This window comes from Carcharodon carcharias, chromosome 15 (assembly GCF_017639515.1).
Source record: "Carcharodon carcharias isolate sCarCar2 chromosome 15, sCarCar2.pri, whole genome shotgun sequence".
Taxonomy (NCBI): domain Eukaryota; kingdom Metazoa; phylum Chordata; class Chondrichthyes; order Lamniformes; family Lamnidae; genus Carcharodon; species Carcharodon carcharias.
Window position 1 is genome coordinate 44,578,591 of NC_054481.1, and position 27,305 is coordinate 44,605,895.

The following is a 27,305-nucleotide window of genomic DNA, read 5'->3' on the forward strand; positions in this document are numbered from 1 at the left end:
TCCCAAAATCGAGAGTGTGCTTTTTCGCGCATGCACACGAAAGAGCGCACTCATCTCAGCCTCAGGGAGATCGGCTGTAAATGTATAAAAGATAAAAATAGAAAAATAAAATTTCCCTTACATGACCACATGTCCCCTCATGTGACAATGTCACATAAGTTGGGACATGTCCATAATTTTTACAAAATCTTTATTAAAGTTTTTTAAAGCCTACATGAAACCTCATCCCGCCCATGGATGAGGTTTCATGTTTTTTCTAGCTCCCGCCGGGGTCCCTGGCCTGCCCGCCAACCTTAAGATTGGACAGGCAGGTCCTTTAATTACTTAATTGACCCTGTCAATGGCCTCAATTGGCCATTGATAGGTCGGTGGGCACACAGCTGATTTCGCTGCACCTCCGCCTTCCTGAAAATTTAAATGGGCCGCAGTGACGTCAGGAGTTCCCCCTGACGTCACCGCGTGTCATTTTACGTGTCGGCGAGCGGGCTCCACCCCTGCTCGCTGACTCGTAAAATTCTGCCCCAAGAGTTTTTTTTTTGTGGATGTAACTTGTAGGGTAGATAAAGGGGAACCAGGAGATGTAGTATACTTGTATCTCCAAAAGGCATTTGATGAGGTGCTGCACAAAAGGTTAAAAGGCAAAATAAGGACACATGGATAGAGGATCAGCTAATGGACAGAAAACAGAGAGTGGGCATAAACAGGGCTTCTTTAAGTTGGTAAGCAGTGAATAGTGAAGTGCCGCAAGGATCAGTGCTGGGGCTTCAGCTATATGCAATCTTTGTTAATGACTTAGCTGAAGAGTCAGAGAGTAATGTATCAAAGTTTGTTGATGATACCAAACTAGGTGGAAAGCTGTGGGGAGGACACAAAGAGGCTGAAAAGAGACATATACAGGTTAGATGAGTGGGCAACAAGATGGCAGATGGAGTATTATATAGGGAAATGTGAAGTTATTTACTTTGGTTATAAGAATAAAAAAGCAGAATATTTTTTTAAAAGGTGAGCAACTTTTAAGTGTTGATGTTCAAAGAGACTTGGGTGTGCTGGTACAAGGAACACCAAAAGTTAGCTTGCAGGTGCAGCAAGCATTTAGAAAGGCAAATGGCATGGGAGTGCAAGAATATAGAAGTCTTGCAACAGTTGTACAGGGTTTTGGTGAGACTGCAGCTGCTGTACTGTGTGCAGTTTTGGTCTCCATGTTTAAGAAAAAATATACTTGCATTGAAAGCAGTACAGCAAAGGTTCACTGAACTGGTCCCTGGGATGAGGGAGCTGTCATACGATGAGAGGCTGAGTAAATTAGGCTTGTATTCTCTGAAGTTTAGAAGAATGAGAAGCAATCACATTGAAACCAACAAAATTCTGAAGGGGCTTGATACAGAAGAGCAAGGAATTTATCCCTGGTGTCCTGGCAAATATTTATCCTTCTAGCAGCATCACAGAAAACAAATTGTCTGGTCATTATCACATTGCTGCTTGTGGGAGCTTGCTGTGCATAAATTGGCCATCGTGTTTGCTACAATGCAACATGACTACACTTCAAAAGTACTTCATTGGCTTTAAGACATCTGGGGGTCATGAAAAGCACTAGATGAATGCAAGTTTCTCTTTTCTTTGTAAAGCTCTATGGACCTCCACTGTTCTTAACTTTTCAACATTTAAAAAATATTTGGATATACTTTTTTTTTGGTCCAAAGTGAATGACTCCACACTTGCCTGTGCTAAAATCCTTCTGAGTTTTGTTCACTCAATCGTGTCTCTTTGTAACTTTTTGTTGCCACCTACACGACTTATTATACCACTAATCTTTGTGGCATCAAGGAACTTGGATATATAGCTCTCTGTTGCATTAGCTAATTCATTAATAAACGTAGTGTACTCTTGATGCTTCCTTATAGCAATCCATCTCAGTTGAAGGAATCAAGCCAGCCGTTGCCAGTGCAGACAGAGGCACCGGTGGATGAAGGGGAGGGAGAATGGTCTGTCCCAAGATGCGAGCGAGATCTAGTACAGAAGTTGAAAGTCCTGAGGCACGAACTTGCTTTGCAGCAACCGCAAGCCGGGCACTGCCGCATTGAAGTCTCCAGAGATGAAATCTTTGAGGTAACATTGATATGTGTATTTTAAGAGTGTGTACAGTTAATATCTGTGTTTGTATTTATCCCAGACAGCTTTGAAAGATGCATTTTATGAAATATTTTTAAGAAAATTGTTAAATTATGTTCTGTTTACAAACAGAAAACTTACCTGTAGTTTGTTCTGTTTAGGAATCATATCGACAAGTGATGAAAATGAGGCCAAAAGACTTGAAGAAGCGTTTAATGGTTAAATTTAGAAGTGAAGAAGGTCTGGATTATGGTGGAGTTGCCAGGTGAGATTTATTTACACTGAGTCCAAAGTCATGTAATTGTTAACTGAGAAAAAAGGATAGAACACGTTTGCAACACTACACTGTCGGCAGATCTACAGTAGTGGCAGACCGTAGCAGCATTCAATTACAGGTCAACCATGGTGCAGTGGTCAGTTGATGGCACTAAAATACACACATCAGCCGCAATTTGAACACTAACTACTTTAGTGAACAGATAAGGCTTACACCACCAGGTTAAGAACACCCCCAGAGTTCTCAGTACTGATTTCAGAGAATGTGCCATGTTCACACTCCCGAGTTCAGAGAATGAGGAGGGCTCTCACGCTCCTGAGTTCAGAGATTCTCTGAGGCTGAAGCATTTACTATTTTGCATAATTTGAGCTGCAAGGATGGTTCAGTGAAGCGCATTTAATTCAAGGAGAACAGGTGAGGGTGATGTCATTGCAAGTGACATCCCTAGCATAACAGTAGGGCCTGCACTAAGAATGACATCATGAATTGGTCAGGTTCACGAGCAGAAAACTGAGATGGTTCAAACGGAACCTGGAAGTACCCACACTATCACTAATCACACCATCAAACTAAACACTGGATGAGAGCGGTGGTGGCTGATGCGCCACGCATTATTAGCAGGTTTATTGCAACGGAAGGGTGGTGGTTGAGTGTTACCTTATTTTTTACAAAGTGAGTAGAGGTAGTGCCATGGTTTCCTGATTTTGTCCAGTACAATGATTTCACTTGCTGACCAAATGCCTGGCTTTCCGAAAAATCAGCTCATTGCTGTTCACTGGGCAGAGCATGATCCAGGTTTGGGGTGGGGTAAGGGGAGGAGAGAGAGAAGGTGGTGCAAATGTAAAGACATTGAAAGGACGTGATCCGTTCTAACAAGTGGGAAAGAATGTTATCGTTCATTGTTCTAACTTGGAAGCGTTGTAGGACTTCAAAAGGGCATATGAAGGTTGATGAAATGGGTGGGCAAGTAGCAGATGAAATCTAATGTATTGATGTGTCAAGTGATTCATTTTAGTAGGAAGAATGCAGAGTGACAGTATAAAATAAAGGGTAGAATTCTAAAAGGGTACAGGAGCAGAGGGACCTGGGTGTATATGTGCATAAGTCATTGAGGGCGGCAGGACAAGCTGAGAGCTAGGTTAATAAAACATACAGCATCCTAGGCTTTATTATTACAGGCATAGAGTACAAAAGCAAGGAGGTTATGTTAAACCTGTATAAAACACTGGTTCAGCCTCAACTGGAGTATTGTATCCAGTCCTGGATGTGAAGGAACTAGAGAGTGCAGAAAGCTAGTATGCATGTACAGCAGGTAATAAGGAAGGCAAATGGAATTTTGGCATTTATTGCTAAAGGAATAGAGTATAAAAATAGGGAAGTGTTGTTGCAACTGTACAAGGCATTGGTGAGACCGCAGCTGGAGTACTGTGCATAGTTTTGGTCCCCTTGAGGAAGATGTAGTTGCATTGGAAGCGGTTCAGAGGAGGTTCACTAGATTGATTCCAGAGATGTGGGGCTTGTCTTATGAGGAGAGATTGAGCAGTTTAGGCCTAAAGTCGCTAGAGTTTAGAAGGATGAGAGGAGATCTAATTGAGATATATAAGATGCTAAAGGGGATAGACAAAGTAGACGTGGAGTGGATGTTTCCCCTTGTGGGGCATTCTAGAACGAGAGGCCATAGTTTTAGGCTAAGGGGTGGTAGATTTAAATCAGAGATGAGGAGGAATTACTTTTCTCAAAGGATCGTGAATCTGTGGAATTCACTACCTCAGAGTGCAGTGGATGCTGGGACGCTGAATAAATTTAAAGAGGACATAGACAGATGTTTAATTAGTAACAGGTTGAAAGGTTCTGGGGAGAGGGTGGGAAATTGGAGTTGAGGCCGAAATGAGATCAGCCATGATTGTGTTGAATGGCGGGGCAGGCTTGAGCGGCTGAATTGCTTACTCCTGCTCCTAGTTCTTATGTTCTTATGATGTTAAAAGATTAATGAAAATATTTCCGAGGATGAGGAACTTCGGTTACGTAGATAGATTGGAGAGTTGGGACTGTTTTCCTTGGAGAAGAGAAGGTTGAGAGGAGATTTGATAGAGGTATTCAAAATCATGAGGGGTCTGGATAAAGTAATTCGGAAAAAACTGTTCCCATTGTTGGAAGGATTGAGAACAAGAGGGCACTGATTTAAAATAATTGGCAATAGAAGCAATGGAGACTTGAGGAACAACTTTTTTACGCAGCGAATGATTGGGATCTGTATTTCACTGCCTGAGAGTGTGATGGAGGCAGCGTCAATTGAGGCATTTAAGAGGGAATTGGATTATCATCTGAAAAAGAAGAATGTGCAGAACTATGGGGAGAAGGCCAGGGAGTGGCACTAGGTAAATTGCTCCTTCAGAGAGCCAGCACACATACGATGGGCCAAATGGCTTCCTTCATGGCTGTAACTATTTTATGATTCTGTCACCCAGTCTGGATCACTGTCTTCCACTCCCCACCCACAGTGTTCTCTCTTTGCTCCCAACCCTGAGTTGCTGACTGCCTGGCCCCGTACCCCGACCTGAGCTTCTGACATCTGCCTCACCGAGATTCAGATCTTCTCCCATCCTTCACCCCTGAGTGCCCACATGGCTCCATCTAGGCACTTGTGCAACCACAAATAACTTACACATATGCAGCTCTGGTGGAAGAGTGAGACAGCCTTCAGCCAAAGGTTCCACATAATTGTGCACATGCACAGGAGGACTGATATATCTTGTGTGGTTATAGTTTGATAATTTCCTAGACGAATAGAATTCAAAAACAGAGAAATTATGTTAAACCTACATAGAACCTTGCTTAGACCACATTTATTTGGTACGTAGTATTGATCTGCATATTACAAAAATGATATAGAAGCAAAGGAGAAAGTGCAAAAAATAATTTACAAGCTTGATACCAGAGAGGGCAAAACTAGCAGGGAAATCCCAACAGCGGGGGCTCTTTTCTCCAGATAAGAGAACAAGGGACCTTTGCGATTATGATGGAGTTTGGCAAAGTAGCAGATGTTTCTACTTGTGAGGGAGTCCAAAACTTGGGACTATAAATATAAGGTAATCACTAAAATCCAGTAAAGAATTCAATAAAAACTTCTTTACCTAAAGGGTGGTGGGAATCTGAAACTTGTACCACATGGAGCGGTTGAGTTACAGAAGGGAGAAAGGAGTAGAAGGATATTTTGATGGGGTGAGATGAAGTTAAGTGGCAGGAGGATTGGAGGAGTGGAGCATGCATGTGACATAAAATGGTCTGTTTATGTGTTATAAATTGCCTCTAATTTTGGAACTGGGGTTGAGGTTATTAAAAGTAAGTCCAGGAAAAAATCTTCATGTAGACAAAACATGAATAATACTGATCCAGAAAGCCATAGGTGTAAAGTCAATTGAGGTGTTTAAAAGGAAGTTAGATCTTTATTTAAAGTATAAGGATATTCAGGGCTGTGCACAAAAGACCAGGAATTGAGATTATAAGGATAGAGTTGCCAGTTCTAATAACATTGAAAAGCTGGCTTGATGACCTAAATGCCCTACTTTGGTTCTGATTTTACAGTCCTGATTACCTTCAAATATCATTTGTGTTTTCTTATTTCATAGGGAGTGGTTGTATTTGCTTTGTCATGAAATGTTGAATCCTTACTATGGACTATTTCAGTATTCAACTGATAATATCTACACGCTACAGATCAACCCAGATTCTGCAGTTAATCCTGTGAGTATCTGAAGTCACAGTGAGAGTTGAATAAAAGCAAACTGAATAGGAATATCCTGTGTTTTCTTAATGTTCTGCAAGTGATCAGAATGTAATATTGACCTTTTATCCATATAGATTTCCTCTGTAAGTATGTGCAACAAAATCCAACTGCCAGAAATAACTGCATGTATATATTTTGGATGGCCTCTATCTCCCATTCCAAAAAGAAACTTGGTTAGATAGAAGAGTCAGACTACTTAGACCTGGTAAATTACCCCAAAACCATTTAATTTCTGTTGAATTATAATCAAGGAATTGCATTTGTTTCTCTAGAAAATTTTAAAGTTTTCACTATAAGAAATTTGTCATGGAAGAATCTTGTAAGAATATCAACCAATTACTGCTCAACTAAATTATTTGGTGCCTATGCTTTTCCCAGTCTCCTAAAAGATTGACTTGAAACATTTGCAAAAATCCAAGTGGACTTGCAGATTTTGGATTTAATTTCTTCACTTTCATGCTGGAAATATTCCTGTTTGTGTTGACTCTTAATAAATAGTTCTAAGATTCTCTAGATAATTGTGTTTCCTAATTTATTTGAGAGAGATGAAGAAATGGGCATCAGCTTTAAATGTGGCCATGAATTTGCATGTTTGATTCTCATTAAATTTCAGTGGTTTCTTTAATGATTCAAACCATGCAACATACAACCATTTCAGTGCATGTATAGATTTCGCAATCTTTCTGATCATCTTTTTAGATGTTAATTTTCCTTTGGGATTAGGAAGATTAGTTTGAAGGAATATATTAACAAGCATTGCACTCCAAACTCTGTTCAATGGGCTGTGATGATAGAGTACATTGTACGTGGCTCAACAAAGATGCTATAGATATGATACTCTAAGTAGCCTTCTCAAATTTCCTACTTTGATATGTTTGAATCTTCTCAAATGTATTTTTGAGCAAAGTCATCTGGGCATTTTAGCAGGGAAATATTCTGTTTCTTGAAACTGGTTCATTTCTCTTATTTAGCACAGTTCTAACATCCATTTATTATCAATGTCTTCATGCTGTGGAACCATTTCAAGAAAGCTGCCGCTGCCATGGAATACATCCATTTCATTTTAGAGGCGGTGTCCACATCACTGAACTAACAGCAAAGTTATTCCGCATACACAAGTATATTCATAAGTTGAAATTCGCGACTCTACTTAAGGTTGGCTTAACTTCTGCAGTGCCTGAATAAGGTACCTGTATGTGACCAAGCAAGAAGCCACATTATAGGCCTATATTTGTGGCACATAACCCAGCTGTGGTCAGTGACAACTATGCCTTCCCCCTCCAATAGCATTTATGCTTTGCTGTTGCTGGTGGCGCTTCTGCCTCTATAAGTGCGAGTGAAAACCCCTCTTTAGGTCAGTTATGATGACCCTGAAGGCAGCAGTGCAGCCTTATTCACTTTACTGAGCTGCTTTTGAAATCATGGCTACTGGCAGTGATGCTGTAAAGTAATTGGAGCATCATTTTCATTGATAATGGTCAGTTAATTTGAGTAAAAGACTGTCTCTTTCTTAATCACAGTTCTTAATGAATTTCTACTTGATGATAGCCCTAAACTGAATATATTTTGGACTATTGAGAATAATTTCTATTAGACTGGTTGTATCAGCTTAATTTAATTTCTGGCTTGTCTTGATATTCTTTTGCATTAATGTTACATAATTCAGTGAGCCGTTAGAGAAGATTGATTATATGAATGTTTCTGGTGCTTTTGCTTGTCAGCCACAGGATGGCAGCATTTTACTTTTTAATCAAACAAGTGAATATTTCTTCTACAGGAACATTTGTCATACTTTCATTTTGTGGGTCGGATAATGGGACTTGCCGTATTCCATGGTCACTATATTAATGGGGGTTTCACATTACCATTCTACAAGCAACTGTTGGGTAAACCTATCCAGTTATCAGACTTGGAAACTGTTGACCCAGAATTGCACAAGAGCCTGGTTTGGATCCTGTGAGTTGAACTAATGGAATAACATAACTGAATAATTGACTCTTGAATTTTTCCTTCTTGACTAATGTCTTCCTGGCTGCATGTCTGGACATAAAATAACTAAATAGAGGTTTGAGATTGCTATTGAGATTAAGGAAAGGTGCATTAACTTTTCCTAGGAATAGATTTTACTGCAGATAATTAAAGGAATTAAAATTATACCTTTTATAATCTGAAAAAGAGTTGGTGCATAAAGGGAACTGTTGATAGTTTAGTTCAGAAACTGTTAGGTGTGTGTCATGATCTCATAAACTGTAAGGGATGAAGGATTATACGGTTGAGACTATAGTAATTTTAGACCTTTAATTTAGATTTGCCATCTATATTTTGAGATTTTGTGTCTATTTAGAGTATTATGGTTCTGTAAAATTCTCTATTTATGCGCATGTTAAGTATTTTGTGGTGGAAGATGGAACATATTAATCAGGGCTTGCTTAAGGCTTTGATGCATCTACGCATCAGCACTAACCATTGGTATAAGTAGGATGGTAGTATTTGAAGCCTGTAAAGAAATTGTGTTGTTGCTTTAAAAGAACGCAGAAAGCTGTATTTGATATTCTATCAAATTGTAAATAATAAAGGTATTATCCAGCCAATTGCTTCAATAACTTTTTTACTGTTACAGTGAAAATGACATCACACCTGTACTTGATCATACATTTTGTGTTGAGCACAACTGTTTTGGTCGGATTATTCAACAAGAGCTCAAACCAAATGGCAGAAATGTTCCTGTAACAGAGGAGAATAAACGAGAATATGTAAGGTAAGTGGTTTATTTTTCTGCTATTGTTTGGGGGAGTTGGGGGCTGTACTGCTCCTTGATGCAAAGTTTTGAAATACGCATTCCGAGGGAGTGCCAAGTCGTGGCTCATGACATTTTTATCCCTGGATTTTTAAAACAATGCATCTTGATGAGGTAAGTAACATTATGTCTTGAAAAATATTTTCTCCTGTCATAGAAAAATTAGGACTCTGATTTTACACTTCAGCTTTCTGACTCTTATCTAGAGTCATTTCAAGGAATTTCTGCACCCCCAGACTGATTTTCCATCAAGAAAAAACCCTGGCTGAAGTGCCAATTGAACCAAACTCACCAGCATTTATTTAATTTTTACTCATTTAATAGTTACAAATATAACTTGCTAAGTATCACTTTAAAAACAAAAGAATAATAAGAAGGAACAACAGAGGTTAATGAAAAGCCATCAATTAAATAAATTGGGTAGATTGTCCATTGTTTTAAAGTGCATTATACTTGGGCTCCTTTTACATTAAAGTAGTTGTTTCCAGAGGGAGAGAGTTGAGCATATTCGCATCCCAAATACTAATGGCCATTTAGGTTATTCACAATCTCGTTTATAGTCCTACAATCCTAAAATACAAAATTGTTTTGGGAGCCCAACAGTACAATTAGCTCTTTGAATAAGGCACACAAAATCCATTCTGACATTACTTGGCTGCTTTCCAGTTTATCCTATTTTGCTTTTTGTAACCTACTATTTATAAAAATATAATTTCTATCTGTATATTGTTTAGAGTTCTCAACATTAACATTGGCTATACATTATTTGCACTTTATTTAGTCTTTACATACAGGTCTGTTTAAATTGGTCTGTAATTTTTACAGATTTAAATTCCAATATATGTGTTTGTATTTAAATTGGTCTGTAATTTTTACAGATTTAAATTCCAATATATGTGTTTGTATTTATTGTATTTCTGACTTGACCCCATTAATCCATCTTACCTTATGTTCAGGCTTTACGTGAACTGGCGGTTTATGAGAGGAATCGAGGCACAATTTCTGGCTTTGCAGAAGGGATTTAATGAGCTTATTCCACAACATCTACTTAAACCTTTTGATCAGAAGGAAATTGAGGTAACAGACTTGTTCACATTTAGTAAAATATGGCTTTAGATAGTTGAAGAAAGAAATATTTAATGGTTCCTAATTCCCAGTCCTCTTTCCTTTCTGGTCAGTCTGGTACCTGACATGTGAGAACTCATTATCATGATTGAGAGTCTAGAAACCAAGCCCAGCTACTGAGGAATTTTAATATGTAGAGTTTCAATTTGCCTGATATAAGGTGCATGCATTGCCTCCCATAGAGCACACCACACTAATCTAAGATTGGAGTATTTGGGTGCACGTTGAAGAGACATGAGGCCTAAGAGCTTTTTGTGCATGGATATTGCTGATATTTAACTGGGCTAAAGCCATGCAACTTATCAGCACAGTGGTAAGCTTCCCACTGCTTATCCAACCAGTCCTATTATATCTGGTAAACTGATCTGGTTGGTCAGTCATCATTTGCATATAGAAATACTCTGAGCCTGTTTGGCAGAGGTTTGTTATTATGGAGTTCATCATTTGTGTCTTCCTTTATAATTTACTGACAATGCTTTTTGATGCTAATTTATTATAAAGTATAAACACTGACTTTTTGCCAATATGTGCTTCAAAATTGTTTAGATTTGCCTATTGATGAGATGTTAGAGACACCAAAGTTTAGTTTTAAAATTGTATGGTTGAATAGCAAAGTAGACAGTAGTCATCTAATACTTACAGCTGATAAATTAGTTAAGTTTAGCTGGTTTTGCCAGTTGAGATTTGCTAACCATTTGCATGTGTAGTTTTGTGTGAGAATGTACTGCATACTTAAGTGCAACAAATACTAATCCTTTAAATATTCTGTGGATACAAGAATATATGCTAACAGAAGGTATGCATCTGAATTTTTCTTCCTGCAGCTGATTATTGGTGGGTTGGGAAAGATTGACATAAAGGACTGGAAAGCTAATACACGCCTAAAGCACTGTACCTCGGACAGCAATATTGTGAAATGGTTCTGGCAAACAGTTGAGATGTTTGATGAAGAAAGGAGAGCACGGCTTCTTCAGTTTGTGACCGGATCTTCCCGGGTACCTCTGCAGGGATTCAAAGCACTACAAGGTGGATATCATATAAATCATAATTTGCTGTGTAAGCATGTTTTGCTGCTCTGGCTTTAGTATGCAGCACAGGTGTAAGGTGTATTGTGGACTCTACTAAATAAAGTAAAAACTGTAAATGATGATACAGTGAAATTCATATATGATGCATTGAGTTAGACAACTAAATTTGTAATCAACAGACAGATATTGCTGACTAGATAAAGAGCAAAACTAGAAATTAATAAGATTCTGTATGTTACAAAATTTATATTAGGTTTAGATAAAAATTGCCTTGCAAATACATGTGAATTTGGCCCATTGGTTACACTCTTGTCAGTGTGAGAGATGGTTGTGGGTTTACGCTCCTCTGGGGCTTCAGCATTAGTGAGGGAGTATTGTTGGAGGTGCCATTTTTTTAAATAAAATGTGGTACCAAGATGAATGTAAAATCATAGAATAGAACCATAGAATTGTTGCAGCACAGAAGGAGGCCATTTGGCCCTTCAAGCCCATGCCAGCTCTCTGCAGGAGCAACTCAGCTGGTCTCACTTCCCCACCTTGTACCTGTACCCCTGCAATTTTTTTTATCCAGATTATGTTCAAATTTTGTTTTGAAAGCCACACTCTCAGGTAGTGCATTCCAGATCATAGCCCTTGTGTGTTTTTAAAAAATGGTTTCCTTCATGATGCCTTTGGTTCTTTTGCTGTTCATCTTAAATTGGTGTCATATGGTTCTTGACCCTTCATCATTTGTGGAACAATTTTTCTTTATCTGCTCTTTCCAGACCCATCATGTTTTTGAACATTCTATCAAATCTCCTCTTGACCTTCTCTCCTCTAAGGAGAACAGCCCCAGCTTCTCAAATCTATCCATGTAACTGAAGTCCCTCATCCCTGGAACCATTCTTGTGAATGGTACTCTGCACCTTCTTCAGTGTCTTCCCATCCTTTCTAAAGTGTGTTGCTCAGAATTGGATGTGATACTCCAGTTGAAGCCAAACCAGTGTTTTATAAAAGTTCATTAATACTTCCTTGATTTTGTACTTCAAGCTTCTATTTATAAAGCCCGGGATCCCATATGCCATATTAACCACTTTCTCAACCTGCTTTGCCACATGAAGCAATTTGTGCATAAATGTCCCAAGGCCCCTCTGGTCCTGAACCCCTTTTAGAATTGTACCTTTTGTTTTATAATTCCTCTCCTCATTCTTTCTACCAAAATGTATCGCTGCATTAATTTTCATCTGCCACATGCCTGCCATACCATCAGCCTATCTATAAATATCTCATGCAGCTATTCAAAGAAAAGCAAGGGAGTATCCCCACTGTCCTGACCAACATTTCTTGCTGGTCAACACCTCCAAAAACGGGTTAAGTTAGCATTTATGTTGTTGCTGTACTTGAGAACTTGTGGTGCACAAATTGGTTGCTGCCTAGATTGAACAGATTGTTGAGCTTTACACCTGGTTGACCTGGTTTAGCCTAATAGAATGCCTGGAAAAGTGGATGTAATCAGTGTAGATTTTTGTGCAACTGAAGATGCTGGCTGCCAGTATTCAGTTGGAGGAATTTGGCACTCATTCAAGACGAGATGTTAGGCAAGTACTCTGACAGTACAGTGGCTGTTGATGGGCCTGTTGAGAGAAATGAGAGAATGGAGCTGGGTATCATTATTGAGATGATGTTGCCAGGAACAGAACGTAGATGAGGAAGAGAGGATGTGGGCAAAGATGGACCTTCTTTGAATCCTGATGTTGGTGTGGGGCTGTGAAAACAAGCCATTCTTGGAGATACATTGACTACTGATTGTGATTCTGATTGTGACTGATAGTCACAAGAAGGTATTCTAATAGAACAAGGCAATAGAGGAGAAGCATTGGAAGGAAGATTGTATAGCCGATAGTAACTGTGGAGCATTAAGGGGGGATAAAGCACCATGATAATAGTCTCAAAGGTGTCATTTGTGACTTTGGTTTGGTTTGTTTTGGTGCTGTGGAAGATGGAAACTAGACTGGAGGGAGTTGAACATGAAGGTTTAGGAGAGACTGAAATAGAACTGGAAAGCAGAAGAACCCTAGAGATGATGAAGGGATTTGAAATGTGTAAGTGGATTAAACAGATAGATTGAGGGAAGGATTTTGAGGGGATGAGAGTACTGGTGAGGAGAGGGAACCATTAACATGTCAGGTAACATAGGAACCAGTAAAGCAATTACAACAGGAAATAAACTCAGAATAAATAGTTTACAGCATAGTTAGGTCAGATCAGATACGCCTAGAACCCTTAAAGAATGGAAAGAAGCAATAGATAGGACTGTTGTGTATATTAAAATAAATAAGAGCTTCTTAATAAATTTCATTATTCCTATTTGAATGACATAGAAACTCACTTTATTGATCAATAACATAATTCTGAATGCACTGTATGGATTCTAATCAGGATACCTTGACAGAATTTATAACTTTAGTTTTTATTTGTAGATAATCAGAAAGTGTATGTACAACAACAACTTATATAGCACCTTTAATGCAATGAAACATCCCAAGGTGCTTCACAGGAGCGTTATAAAACAAGGTATGACATCGAGCCACATGAAGTTTAGGTCAGATGACCAAAAACTTGGTCAAAGAGGTAGGTTTTAAGGAGAGCCTTAAAGGAGGAAAGCGAGGTCCAGAGCTTTGGGTGTAGGCATGGCCATCAATGATGGAGGCATGAAAATTGAGCTGCATCAGAATTAGAGGAGTGCAGGTATCTCGGAGGGCTGTGGGTTGGAGGAGATTAGGGAGATAGGGAGGAGCAAGGCTATGGAGGAATTTGAAAACAAGGATGAGAAGTTTAAAATTGGGACTTTGATTTACTGGAAGCCAATGTAGCTCAGTGAGCTCAGGAGTGATAGGGGAACAGGACTTGCTGTGAGTTAAGACATGGCCAGTAAAGTTTTAGATGACCTCAAGTTTATGGAGGGTAGAATTGAGAGACCATCCAGGCGTGCATTAGAGTAGCCATGTCTAGAGGTAACGAAGGACATGAATGAAGGTTTCAGCAACAGGTGAGCTGAGACAAAGGTGAAGTCAGACGTTACAGAGGTAGACATAGGCAATCTTAGAGATGGCACAAATATGAGGTCAGAAGCTCATCTCGGGGTCAAATATGACAACAAAGGCTGCATACTGACTTAATCTCAGACTATTGCCAGGGAGAGAGATGGGGTAAGTAGCTGTGGAGCTGAGTTTGGAGTGGGACCAGAAAACTGTGGCTTCAGTCTTTCCAGTATTTAATTGGAAGAAATTCTGCTCATCCGGTACTGGATTTCAGTCAAGCAGACTGAAGGAGTTGAGAGAGACAGCAGTGAGATAGAGTAGGGTGTTATCATCGTACATGTGAGAACTAGCACTGTGCTTTGGATTATATTACCAAGTGGAAGCTTGTAAATGAAAAATAGAAGGGGCGGGAGGGTGCGCAAGGATTCATCCTTGGGGGACACCTGTGTGGGAGCAGAAAGAAAACCCATTATAAATGATTCTCTGGCAACGAATAGATGGATAATAATGGAACCAGATGAGAGCAGTCCCACCCAGCTACAGGACAGTGGAGAGATGTTAGAAAAGATAGTTTCACTACATGACTGCATCACCTATTGAAGGAGTTAGTGAGAATGAAAAAGGAGCCCCAGAAAATCAAAAAGTAGCCCTCAAATAAATCTCAAAAAGCCCTCGAGAAAGAAAATTATTTTGACCCTGTGTCCAATTGTTAGTGAAAATCCAGAATTCTAGCCTTATGATGGAGCAAAGGTCATAGATGAAGAATCTGAAGATGGTTGGGCCTAGAATACTGCCTTGACGAACTCCTGCACTGAAGCCCTGGGGTTGAGATGATTGGCCTCCAACCAATCAGAACCATTTGCCTTTGTGCTGCGTATGACTCCAATCAGTAGAGAGCTTTTCCACTCATTGCCATTGACTTAAATTTTACTTGGTCTTAATGCCAAACTCTGACAACTGCTACCTTGACATAAAGAGCCATCACTCTCGCCTCATCTCTGAAATTCAGCTGGTTTGTGAATGTTCAGACCAAGTTTGCAATGAAGTCTGAAGTCCAGTGGTCCTCACGGAACCCAAATTGGCCATCACTGAGCACTGTGCCCCTTGATGGCACTGTTAACAACCACTTTGTTTTTTTAAAATTCATTTACAGGATGTGGTCATCGCTGGCTAGGCCAGGATTTATTACCCATCCCTAATTGCTCTTGAGAAGGTGGTGATGAGCTGCCTTCTTGAACCGCTGCAGTCCCTATGGTGTAGGTACACCCGCAGCGTTGTTAGGGAGGGAGTTCCAGGATTTTGACCCAGTGATGATTGAAAGTAGGCTGATGGAGTGGGAACTGGCCAAATTGGATTTGTCATGTATTTTGTGGGCACAGCATTTCGGGCAATCATCCACTTGTCAGGTTAATGCAAGTCTTGTAGCTGTATTGGAACAGCTTGGCTAGCGGCTTAGCTATTTGTGGAGCACAAGTCTTCTGCATTACAGCTGAGATGTTATCAGGGCTGGATCCAGTGCACTCAGTCGTTTCTTGATGACTTTTGGAGTGAACCGTATAGGCTGAAAATTGGCGTTTGTGGTTTGAACCTCAGGAGGAGGCTGAGATGGGTTATCTACTCAATGCTCTGGCTGAAGATGGTTGCAAACAAATTAGTCTTGACTTTTGCACTTGCATGCTAGGCTCCACCATCTTTACAAATGGGGTTGTTCATGGGCTACTTCCCCTGGTTGTTTGTTTAGTTGTCCACTGCCATTTATGACTGGATGGAGCAGGATTGTAGGGTTGTTTTCTAGTACTGAGCATCTTGTACTAGAAATGTTGAGCTATCTATTATCCACTTTCATATATCTGTAACCAAGTCAATAGTTTGCAATTATATCCTTCAACCCATGATTATATAAAATGTCTTGCCTGCTTTCTCAACATATTCAAAAATGACAATGTAACACATTGGAAATATATAATTATAGCCTTTGAAAGTTTTTTTTATGTTATATTTAGTGGCAATCTCTTTATGAACATCATAAGTGTACACCTTTAATGAATTGTTGACCTACAGCTAATGAACTTGGCTTGCTACCCTTGAGCTATAGCAGCATTGTTCAATCAGGAGACCGTAATTTATTCTGTAACTTTATTCCAAAAAAGTTAGTTGCTTAATTGTTTAATTGTCCATTGCCATTTATGATTGGATGTGGCAGGATTGTAGGGTTTTATTCCAGCATTGGAATAAATATTCTATTATTGATAATGAGCTATCTATTGGCCAGAAATCAAATACTGCAGAATTTGCTTTCTCCACTGGTTCCTTGGATCGTGGTCATTTCACTGCTGTTCTGTGTTGTGCTTTTATAGCATACATGAAGAAGTGCAATGGGTATTGTGTTTGCCATGAGCTAAATTCATGCTATATCTAGGCTTTACTCGAGAGTCCTTGATCCTGACAGTAAGCACAAAATTTTTCATTTGACTGAACCTCTTTCACCTTGCACTTTTTAAGGATAAGGGTACTCCATTGCTTATCTTCTACAAAGTTAAACCTGTTTTGTTATTTGCTGTATGGTTTAACTAGATTTTGTATTTGTAAGGTTCTACAGGTGCTGCAGGCCCAAGACTTTTTACCATCCATCTGATTGATGCCAACACAGAGAACCTTCCCAAAGCACATACTTGGTGAGTTTCTCTGTTATCGAAGTAACTAGTATTCAAACCAGAGTCATATATCTGAGACCCTCCAATCAATTGCTTATGAATTGTATCATTCAACCACAATTAATTATTATGTAAAACTTCTTGGCTGCTTTTCCAACATATTCAAAAATGACAATGTAACACATTGGAAATGCATATTTATAACCTTTGATAGTTCCTTAGTTTATAAGTCATATATAGTGGCAATCTCTTGATGAAGGCCCTAAGTGTACATCAATATCTTCAATGAATTGTTAACCCACAGCTAATGGATTTGGCTTGCTGTTCTTGAGCTATAGCAGGATTGTTCAATCGTAAGATCCTAATTTATCCTGTAACGTTGTTCCAAAAAAGTTACTATTAAATGATAATTAATTAGAACGATCTATTCAGTGGATTTGCTTTCTGATCCAGTGAGTAATTATACTTTTAACTTAGCTCCACATAACAAGCTAGCAATAGTGCTCCCCCCTGCCAAAAACGAACTCTGTGTCATTTTAAGATCATTTTTCATTGCCTAAATGAACTAGCTGATTTATTACTTGGATCACCAATGAATGTAATCACATGTGACCAACATTGCCTCTGTTTGCTGACTGTTCCCTCTCTCTTCAGTTTTAACCGTATAGACATTCCTCCTTATGAGTCCTATGAGAAGCTTTACGAGAAGTTGTTGACAGCAGTTGAGGAGACTTGTGGCTTTGCAGTGGAGTGAAGTACATGAATATTTGCTTTGAAGTTGTTAAGAACACTACAGAAAGGAAGTTCTATGAGCTTCTTGTTGAGCAGCGCACTGTATGATCAGGAGAACTAACAATTCGCTCACATGGTTACTATAACTTACAAGTGACATAATGATGCTGATCAACTCAAAAACGGAAAGGTGTTAGGATTTCGAGAAGAGCAAACTAGGAAGCTCATAAGTGAAGAAGATACTGTATCTGTAAGACAGAAAATGGACCTGTTTCAGTTGTATTATACATTTTTAAGTTGTGTGCTTGAAACTTTATTTCAAGAACTTTGCACAGTGAAAGAGGACAGATCCTTGCACATTTCACTTCTTCCCTTCATTCCTTTCCCTTTTTGCCCCACCCCACTCAAAATAGTTGTCCAATGGAGACTTTTCATTCTTCCAAGTGCTGAAAGTAGCATTTAGAAATACTGGATGTTAGATGAGAAATAGCTCTGTTTATAGCTACAGTGTTCCTTTTTTTATCAACTCTTTCAGCGCAGGCAGTAGCTATACTTGCAGTGTGTTTTAATCAAATCAGATTATTTTTAACCTATATTTTGTTAAGAGAGTTATATTCCTCCACTGTATGCTGAGTAACTTTTTAAGAATATTTACAAATATATATATATAAAAAATACAAAACATTTTGTTCCATGAGATGAACCTTTGAGTACTAAAATCACGTTTTGGCTGTAAAATTAAAATTATCACATTAAAATTTTGTTCTTAGAACATTTTGAGCTAAGAAATCATGTGGGTCTTTGCATTTCTGGAATTCCATTTTATAATACAAATAAAATAGAATATCAGTTTTACAGAATTTAATCATTAAAAAAAGTCTGCATATGTTGAAACCTGAAAGTGTCTTTCAGTACTCAAAAGATTAATCCAGAATTGTCATTTCCATAGGAGTCCGGCGTTGAAAGAGTTAATGGGGAAATAACAGGCACTGTTTGTAGCAAATGGTGCTTTTCCAAGTCCTTTTTTTTTGTAAATGTGGTTTATCTTTAAATCTGCTTTTTTTTTTTACTTTTATGTTCAATGCTAAGGTGGGAACCTGCAATGGCAGTCTATCATGAAATGCTTAAGTTTTGTAAGCAAAAGTCAAGAAATGTGCCAAGTGTGAAATTGGTTGACTCATTATTAAATTAGTTAACCAATTAAAACTATCAGTAGATTAGGCAGATCAGTGCAGAACCTTAAATTATGAAATCTTTGTATGTTGACACTTGCATCAATGTCTTTACAATTTACTGCACCTTTTACAAATTCTGCAAGTTTTGTCTTTTGTTTCTAGATGTTAAATTTGTACTTTGAAAATTATTTTCAGGTTATTTTTAATGAATTAGCATTTTTATGGAAACCTAAATAAGTGAAAAGGAAGTTATCTATATTGTATTGGCGATGTTGACTGATTTAAAGAGAGTACTGCAGCTTTAAACAGAAATCATTCATGAGTTGATGGCGACCATTGTTTTTATAAATTCCAGTCATCTGTACTTTTTTAAAGAGACAATATTCCTTTCCTTTGATTTTGTTAAATTATGTACCATATATTTCAAACTAAAATTGTGTGATCCCAAACCAAACCAATTTGATGAGAACCATGGTGTAAATGGCTGTAGAAGCTAATTGTTTTTATATGTCTGGTAACTTACAGAAATATAACCAATACCATGTTTATTTTAAGCCCAACACCATTCAGTTATGGGCTTGAGCAAAATCATATCGACACATTAGTACCTTTCCTACATGTCTCTTGATCTATGCTGAAAACCATAGGTACTTGCTCTAAAGATGTTTTCCAAAATGTATTTTAAAGAAGCAGATTTTTGTAGTATTGTTTTTATAATTCAGGAGTGAGCAAGATTTCTACATTCACCAAAATCATGGCTTTGAATTCACAAAGATAGTAATGTGTTGAATGAGTGTTGGGTAAATTCAGAAAAGAATAGTCTTATTACACTGGTTGATGTTCACAATGAAGATACAGACCACATTTAATCCCTTAAAATCAAGAAGGCATAAAATCAATTTTCTTGTTGGAAACAAGGTTCTATCTTCCGCATTATTGAAGCATACCTGAAATCTCATAGTCTCAGGTGGTAAAATTGTGCTAACTGCGTGCGTAGGGCTTTCAGTGCAATCACGTTTAGTAACTCTTCAAAGAGGTTTTTGTTCCTCTGAGATTGCAAAAAAGTAAGTTGCAATTTCAAAGCTGTCCTTCATCAAACACAAAGTTTAAGAGTGGCATCTAATTTTGAATGCCTGTCAACCATAGTTTTGCTTGTACTGTCAGATTTCAGAAGCTACCTTTTCTGTTTTGCTCATTGTACTATATTTGTGCAGCTTTTATCTCTCAAGCATTCCTAATATTTGAGTCCACATACAGTGAGTCATATAATTTAAAGTGTGTTTTCCAAACAGTAGTGATTAACCATGGTATGAACAGAGCTTTCAAGGTTGTTTTGATAACTATGTCAAAATGTTGTAATATTCTAATATTTATACTTTTGAAACCCTATATTAGGCTTCTTTCTGTTCTAATCTTAGGTCATCACAAAGGGGTCGAGATCCTCCCTAATCAGGCATTTTACTTGGATAAGCAATATTAGAAAACAATGGCATGTGAATGGTTACTCTGTTCTTTTTAAACAAATTAGTTGTTTTACTGTAACCTTTTAACTTAGTAAAACAGGCAACTGTTAGTAGCGTTGACCACCCTAGCTGTCCAAGTTAATTAATCAATGTACTTTAGCTTTTAGTGCATCCCAAGATATAGATTTTTGAAATTGGACATTTTGAATCACAAATTTCTACTTAATTTTCCATTTGTTTGAAGCCTCAAAAAACAGGAGAAATAAGTGTGACTTAAAAGAAGCTGTATAGTCCCAAATCAGAGCTAAAATGTTGGTATGCGTAGAGAATTATTCAGAGACTCATTTAAATTGATACTGAGTTTCAGGATATTACCACAGTTTTCAATTCAAATTCAATATTTGATCTTTTTGTGAAGAGTTTATCGGCAAATGTTTTGACATAAAATTGGCATGGCCTTCAGAAGTTGTGCTGTAAAGAATAACCTATTACATTTATCACCAACTTTGAAAGCATATGTCAAGTTGGTAATATTACTAGGAGACGTAACACTTCTTTGTGCACTAAACCATGGCCCAAAATTATCACAAAGCTGGGCTTTCTTCCTGAAATTCTTTATTATCTATAATGTGACATTTTTTGTAGAGAAACAAGATTCCATCTTCTGTTTGCCGAATTGGGACATTGCATTCTCTAATCATGCTAATTAGTAATACTGCAGCTTTTAAACGCCAGGCCACAGGAAACTTGCAATTTTTTGCCTAGATTTTTCCTGCACAGTTGGGAGAGGCATTCCTTAAACAAACTGCATAAAACCTTTTTAATTTGGGAAGTTTTGGTATCCTTCCACTGTATACACATACAATTGCATTGCAAACCTTGTAGTACTGTATGACTTTTTTTGCCTCTTCCCACCCCAAAAAAAAATCAAACCAAGGATAACATAAAATGAGTTAAGACAACCACAACAACTTTTCTGTTGTAAGCCTTGGAAGAAGACACACTTTCAAGAATGACAATATTCAAAGATTGTAGTTCTGAAATATTTTAAATCCCATAATACAAATATTTATGTTATGCTTTTATGTTAGAAATTCAGATTGTAATTTTGGAGCATAAAGATGAATCCAAGGATAGTGATTCTTCATTTAACTACTAAATGGCTTGCATGAATAACAATTCATTTACAGAAGCCACAGTGGTGATGGAAGACTTGAACATGTGACATTATAGCACTTTAAAGTTAAACACTAACATAGTTATCCAGAGCTCCTAAGTAAGTAGATGTCAAATATAGCTGCGGCATCACAAATTAACAGGCAGTTAAATACAGATTGCTGTTTGTACTTAGGTTGGTAATAAAGGAGAAACTTGAACGTTTCAAATAAAACAAATTCACTGCAAGAGAAATATTGGTTGGAGGGATTTGGGGGAGGAAAGATTTTTAACCAATAAGGTCTAGCTAACTGGTGAATCTTAACTACTGCATAACCATATAGAAGCAAAAGCCTTTTATTAATGTGGATTTTATATAGAATGTACAATATGTTTCCACTTCTGAAAGAAAGAAAAGTATGGATTCCATGCAAACTACAGTGTAGTGTTTTGTAGTTTATGGAAAACACGCTTTTCACAAGTTAAATCTGCATCTTTGTACATGTTATTTTGTTGGGGGATGGGAGGGCAATTGGAGAACATAATTGCAAATAGGTTGATTTTTAGGTTTCATTTTTTTCCTGAATTTGTGTATGATAAACTCAGCAGCAAACAAACAGTGCTTTTTTTTTAAATCAAAAATAAGAAAAAATATTTGTAATTGGGAAAGCTTGGTGTTTAATTCCACATAATGCAACAATGCCAATTAAGGAAAGAAGAACTTGCATTTATGTTGCACCTTTTTGCAACCTTGGGCATCCCAATGCACCTTTCAACCTATTGAAGCGTAATCACAGTTTTAGGAAATGCGGCATTCAAATTGTGCACAGCAAGGTCCCACAAACAAAATGAAATAAATGTATGCATAATCTACTTTTATATATTGGTTGAGAATTAGCTGAATCAGTGTGTTTTTACTTAACAAATGAAGTGGCCATGTTGTGTGACCTGATGTATCCTGTTCATTTTGTAGAGAAGAATAGAGTGGAATTTGTTTTTTTTTTATAAAGATTCTTTTGCTTTAGGGAACTTAAATGTTGGATTCATCATTTTAGAGGTAATAACTGAATGAACCTGAAAACCAGAATTTATACTCTTACATGATGCAGATCAAATACTGGCCAGGATTTTCAGTCGCCTTTGGGAGCAAAAACACGAGCAAACATCTTTGAAAATAGTGGTCCAGGCAAACGTGTCAATATCCCGACACATCCAGGACATGCTGGAATTTTCAAAGTGAGGGGTGGATGGGCCGGGAACTGCTCGCCTCAAATTAACTGCCTTTTAAGTTCTTTAAGGAGCTAGTTATGTGCTGGGGAACACCAGAAGTTGATTTTCAATTTGCAAAGTGCCAAACCCGAACAGTCTGGTGCACAGCTGTCAGGTTCAATGCAGGGATAATTAAGTATTTTTTAATAAATTTTTGCCACTGTGGATTTTGTTCCAGATTAGGTGCAGTACATTTTAGTTGGCCATTTGGCCACTTTTGTGCATGGTGAGGCTGTTGACCCTCTAATGTTCTGCTTCCTCTCTTCTGCAAGGTAGGGCAGGCCCTGTAGTAGCTGCCGTCTGCCTTTGACATTCATGCTCAACAGACAGCTCCCACCTCCTGGCAGAGCACACACCACTAATTGGCTGCCAAGTTTGCCACTAGCTCATTTAGGGCATTTACATTTGAAGATTGCATCATGTGTGCGACACCGATGTGGTGCATGGTCAGGACCCGGAAATTATCTGGGCATCAGGTTCCTTCCCCCGGATTGAAAATCAAGCCAATTGACTAAAATGAAAGATGCTTCCAAGTCTTTCCTTGAGGGAATTTATGTCCATTTGTCAGAACCCCAAATTTAACAAAAGAAAGGATTGCATGAATCAAAATGAATTTCACTGCTGTAAAGAAAAACGGGAGAGAAGACAAATGTCCTGAAATGTGGCTGTTGCTACCAAATATTCCTCTGTTGTAATAGAAATGCCTTTCTGGTTGAATTCAAGTTTTCATTTTAGTTATACTTGCTTTGAAATAGATCTTCATTGTGTTCTGACTGTGATGATGCTGGTACCACTACTGATGCTGGAAAATCAGAAATATAGTACGAGGAGGTTATTAGGTTTTTGTTTCCAGTAATTATGCAAAAAATGTTAAACGGCTTGTTTGGCAATGTATGTTGGGGCATACTTTGTTAGATATTGTAAAACAAAAATTCATGCTGTATCCATTTATTATGGTTGTGTACAATGACCTATAGGTTTTAAAGTCAAAATCCCTCTCCTGGGTTTTGTTGCAGGGGGCAGAAGAACAAAGCGTGTTTATTTTTTTCTGAACAGATTGCATCATAATCTATTTCCAGCTGAAACACTATAACTAATATAATTACTTTACAAAGATTATATCTTAGAGAATTAGTAGCTGATTTGTTTATTGTTATATTTTGCCTCTACCTGCAATGTATGCTTTCCTGAGATTGAGGGGATGAGTTGGAAGAAACTGGTCACTAGGGATGTAAATAGTATAGCCTCCAATGAATAACCTTCACTTCTCTCTTCTCCATTCTGTATGAAGCACCATACTTAATGTTTCCTTCCATGAGACATTTATGATTGGAATCTTAATCTTAGATATGAACTGAATCATTCAGAAGTGGTTGCAGTTCCAATGCTGTATCATCTGTGATAGTTCCAGGCTCCTTGGGTGTAACAGTCATTGGGCACTTCTTCTGTACGTACTAGTATTCCAGTAGTAGTTTGATAAATTGTCAATATCATTTATGAAAGTAGAAAACTGCAAGTGAAACAGAGAACCAAGTTCAGACCTGCTGTGTCTGTCACAGAAATTATTCCATGCTGTGGAGATGTTTAAGATGCAACGTAGTACGGACTGTGACAAATAGCCTTTAGCTCCCTTGTCCCCTTTGCTTTTCCCTCTTCCCTGATTAAAATGAACAAGCTATTATTTCTGAGCACTAATGGGAATTGTCACAATACATTTCTTTTAGTTGTTGAATTTTGCTGTGTTGAATTTATCACCTTCCATTTTATTGAAATACGTTCCTAGCACACTTCTGTGTCTCCTTACAAATGCCACAGTATTTATGGAAAGGAATGGGCACGCGCTGCTAAAAACGGGGTGTGACTCCTTGATGATATCCTGTTTGTGAGAAGAAAAATCAAATTGAATAAGAATGGAATCTTTGTAATTTGATTTTGGGTTAACTGATTCTTCCTGAAAGAATTCTCATCAATACTGCCATTGGTACATTGCGAAATTTCCCCAGTTGGTATGTTGTAAAATTTTTGCTGTACAATTATTAGTGTAGATTATAATGTACGGTAAACTTATAAGAAAGGAGTAAGATCTGTATGTTGTAGCACTGTATTTGAAAAACGAGACTTGCCTTTTTTCTCCTTACAGGAAAGTAATAGTTTGGGCTATAACTAGATAGTGGTTATATTTGTAAAATTATAATATTTTTGGAGTTATAAAAGGAAATGATGGAAAACCTGAACTCAGACTTCAAGAAAAAGGTTGCTAAATTGATATATTATGCCTTTAATATCCAAGTTTCTTCACCAAAAAACATTAAGGATTGTGTTTACACTCTTCATTTCATTTCTTCATCCTCAATGACTAAGTTCTCCAGCTACCCAATGTCCATTGGCTCAGACAAGAATTTATCAATTAGGACGCAAATATGCTGGTAGATGAATTTCCAGCAGCAGACACTGACAGCTAACGTGATGTGATGTAAGTAATCAATGGTGAAAGCCCATTGATGCTAACATTGTTTTCAAGCTATTTCTAATCCTTTGGTTGTGCAAAGTAAAACACTAGCATTGCAGAATCAATATCTCACTATTAATCTAGGGTTATGAGTGTTGACTGTAAAATTCAAGGAATTTTATAAGACATAATATGTGTGGATTGAGAAAAACAATCGTGTGTGTATTTACTACATCTACAAAATGACCACAAGAATTTTCTAATTTGTCCCCTGAATTTGTATAGTGACAGGAATGATACTGCAATAATCGTAGCTTCATAGATTTTTGGAAGGTGCCATATCAGCCAACTTTATTTCACTTTTCATTCCTTTGTTGTAATATTGAAAGTATTTGTGCCATTTCTTACATTGCTTGCAGTAGTTTAACGACTCTGTCTTGTGCTACAATACACTTATACCTTTGTCATCTAATGTAGAACTTTACCTGCAAGAGTTAGAGGTTCTACTATGACTTTTGTGGGGGGGTTTTGAAATCAGATTTTTTTTTTTTAAGGTGTGAAAATAGCACTCCTGAAGGTGGTGATGCTCTGGTGGTCAAATGGTTCGAAGTTGCTTTGCTCCAGTCTTGAAACACCCAGGCTTCTACATAAGAGATATGTCCCTTTTTTTCCTGAAATAAGCATTCTGTTGCAAATAAAATTGTTTTGACACATATTTATTAACTAGTAACTAATCTGAGAAAAATTATTGCTGTTTTACCTTTTTCAATGTTGCTGCTAAAGTCTTACCTTTTTAGCACCAGTTTTGTTGTGAACAATGTACAAAATCTTTGTTTTAACTGTGAATTGAAGTATTTTTAATTATTGACTGTATTGAATAAGGTATGGACTGAATTTGATGGCTGATAATTGAAAGGATGTTGGACCCGACGCCACATTTGTTTTTGTTCCATGCAATAAAATTCAAATTTTAAACACTTCCTGCTGTTTTGAATTAATCAGATTGATATTTCTTTTAAAAACCTGAACAACTGAATAAAACATGTCTTGGAATTCAGTAATTATACAAAAGATTTCAATGAGCGTTTTAAGCTTTTTTCAAATATTATATAATTCACTGTGAATTGAACTTTCATATTGCAGTTCATTAGATATGGGAAATTATTCAGTCATTCTAGTTCATTCATCCAGGAAAAAAACCTATTGATTTTATCCCCGTCACCGCATCCAGCTGTTAAATGACCCCAGGATTTCTCCCTCCACTGTCTTGCCTAAAAGTTCATTTCATACATTGATCGACCATTATAAAAGTTTACCTTATTCCTCCTCATACAACTGTCACATTTTTAAATCTTTGGTTCTTTGCCTCAACACTGGTCATTAGAAACTTCATGGGACAGATAAACAGTGGTTCTCTGAATTCAGAAGTGACAGAGCAACAAATAAAGATATCAATATCTCTTAACATTTTATGATTGTGAGTAGTTCAGATTACTATTTGACATTCATTCTTTGTATTTCACCCTCTCCATTACAGACAAAATTTCTTATAATCCTTCAGAAGGTAAATGGGATCTCTGGAGTCAAGATGGTTCATGTCTCAAATTGGAGCCCAGTCGCCCTTCTGTACAACAGAATCAGTAATTTGGTTACCTGAGTAGGCAGTACACAGTACTCCAGACCATTGTTGACTGAGTAGTTAACCTGGTCCTTAAGAAGTAGATGAACATGTCACTATGTGAACCTTCCCACCAGGCTCTAGATAATTCTGTGAGCCTTAATCACTATGTGACTGACAAAGGCAAACTATCATTTCTTGACCTGTCTGCGGCCTTTGACCCAGTTGATCACACCATCCTCCTCCAATGCCTCACTACTGTCACCCAGCTGGGTAAGACTACACTTACCTGATTCCACTCTCATCAATCTAATCGTAGCCAGAGAATCGCCTTTAGTGCCTGCTCCTTCCATTCCTGCAGTTACCTCTGGTATCCCCTGAGAATCTATCCTTGGAATTCATCTATTTCTCAACTACAAGTTGCTCCTCAGTGATATAATCTGAAAACATCCCAATTTCCATATGCACATTGACAACACCCTGTCACCACCTCTCTTGACCCCTCTGTTGTCCTTAAATTGTCAGATAACTTATTTGAGTGAGCAGAAATCTCTTCCAGTTAAATGTTGGGAAGGCTAAAGCCATTATCTTTGGTCCCCACCAAAAACTCTGTACCATTGCCAGCGACTCCATCTCCCTCCCTATCA

At 37.8% G+C, this 27,305-nt stretch overlaps 1 protein-coding gene across 5 annotated transcripts in view; it reads left to right on the plus strand.

Annotated features, from left to right (window-relative positions):
* The window catches only part of smurf1 (SMAD specific E3 ubiquitin protein ligase 1), a 129,367-nt gene extending 110,209 nt beyond the window's left edge, over positions 1-19,158 (plus strand). For 2 of the 5 annotated variants that reach the window (XM_041206146.1, XM_041206149.1), the window contains 9 exons: positions 1,902-2,106; positions 2,271-2,374; positions 6,016-6,130; positions 7,951-8,129; positions 8,794-8,931; positions 9,927-10,047; positions 10,920-11,121; positions 16,734-16,818; positions 17,452-19,158. In XM_041206146.1, coding sequence (XP_041062080.1) covers positions 1,902-2,106; positions 2,271-2,374; positions 6,016-6,130; positions 7,951-8,129; positions 8,794-8,931; positions 9,927-10,047; positions 10,920-11,121; positions 16,734-16,818; positions 17,452-17,551 — 1,249 coding nt within the window. In that variant the 3' untranslated portion in view covers positions 17,552-19,158. Of the gene's footprint in view, positions 1-1,901; positions 2,107-2,270; positions 2,375-6,015; positions 6,131-7,950; positions 8,130-8,793; positions 8,932-9,926; positions 10,048-10,919; positions 11,122-13,582; positions 13,677-16,733; positions 16,819-17,451 lie in introns of those variants that run through there. The other 3 variants (XR_005945285.1, XR_005945286.1, XM_041206147.1) reach the window with 3 other exon arrangements.
* The last annotated feature ends 8,147 nt before the right edge of the window (positions 19,159-27,305 follow it).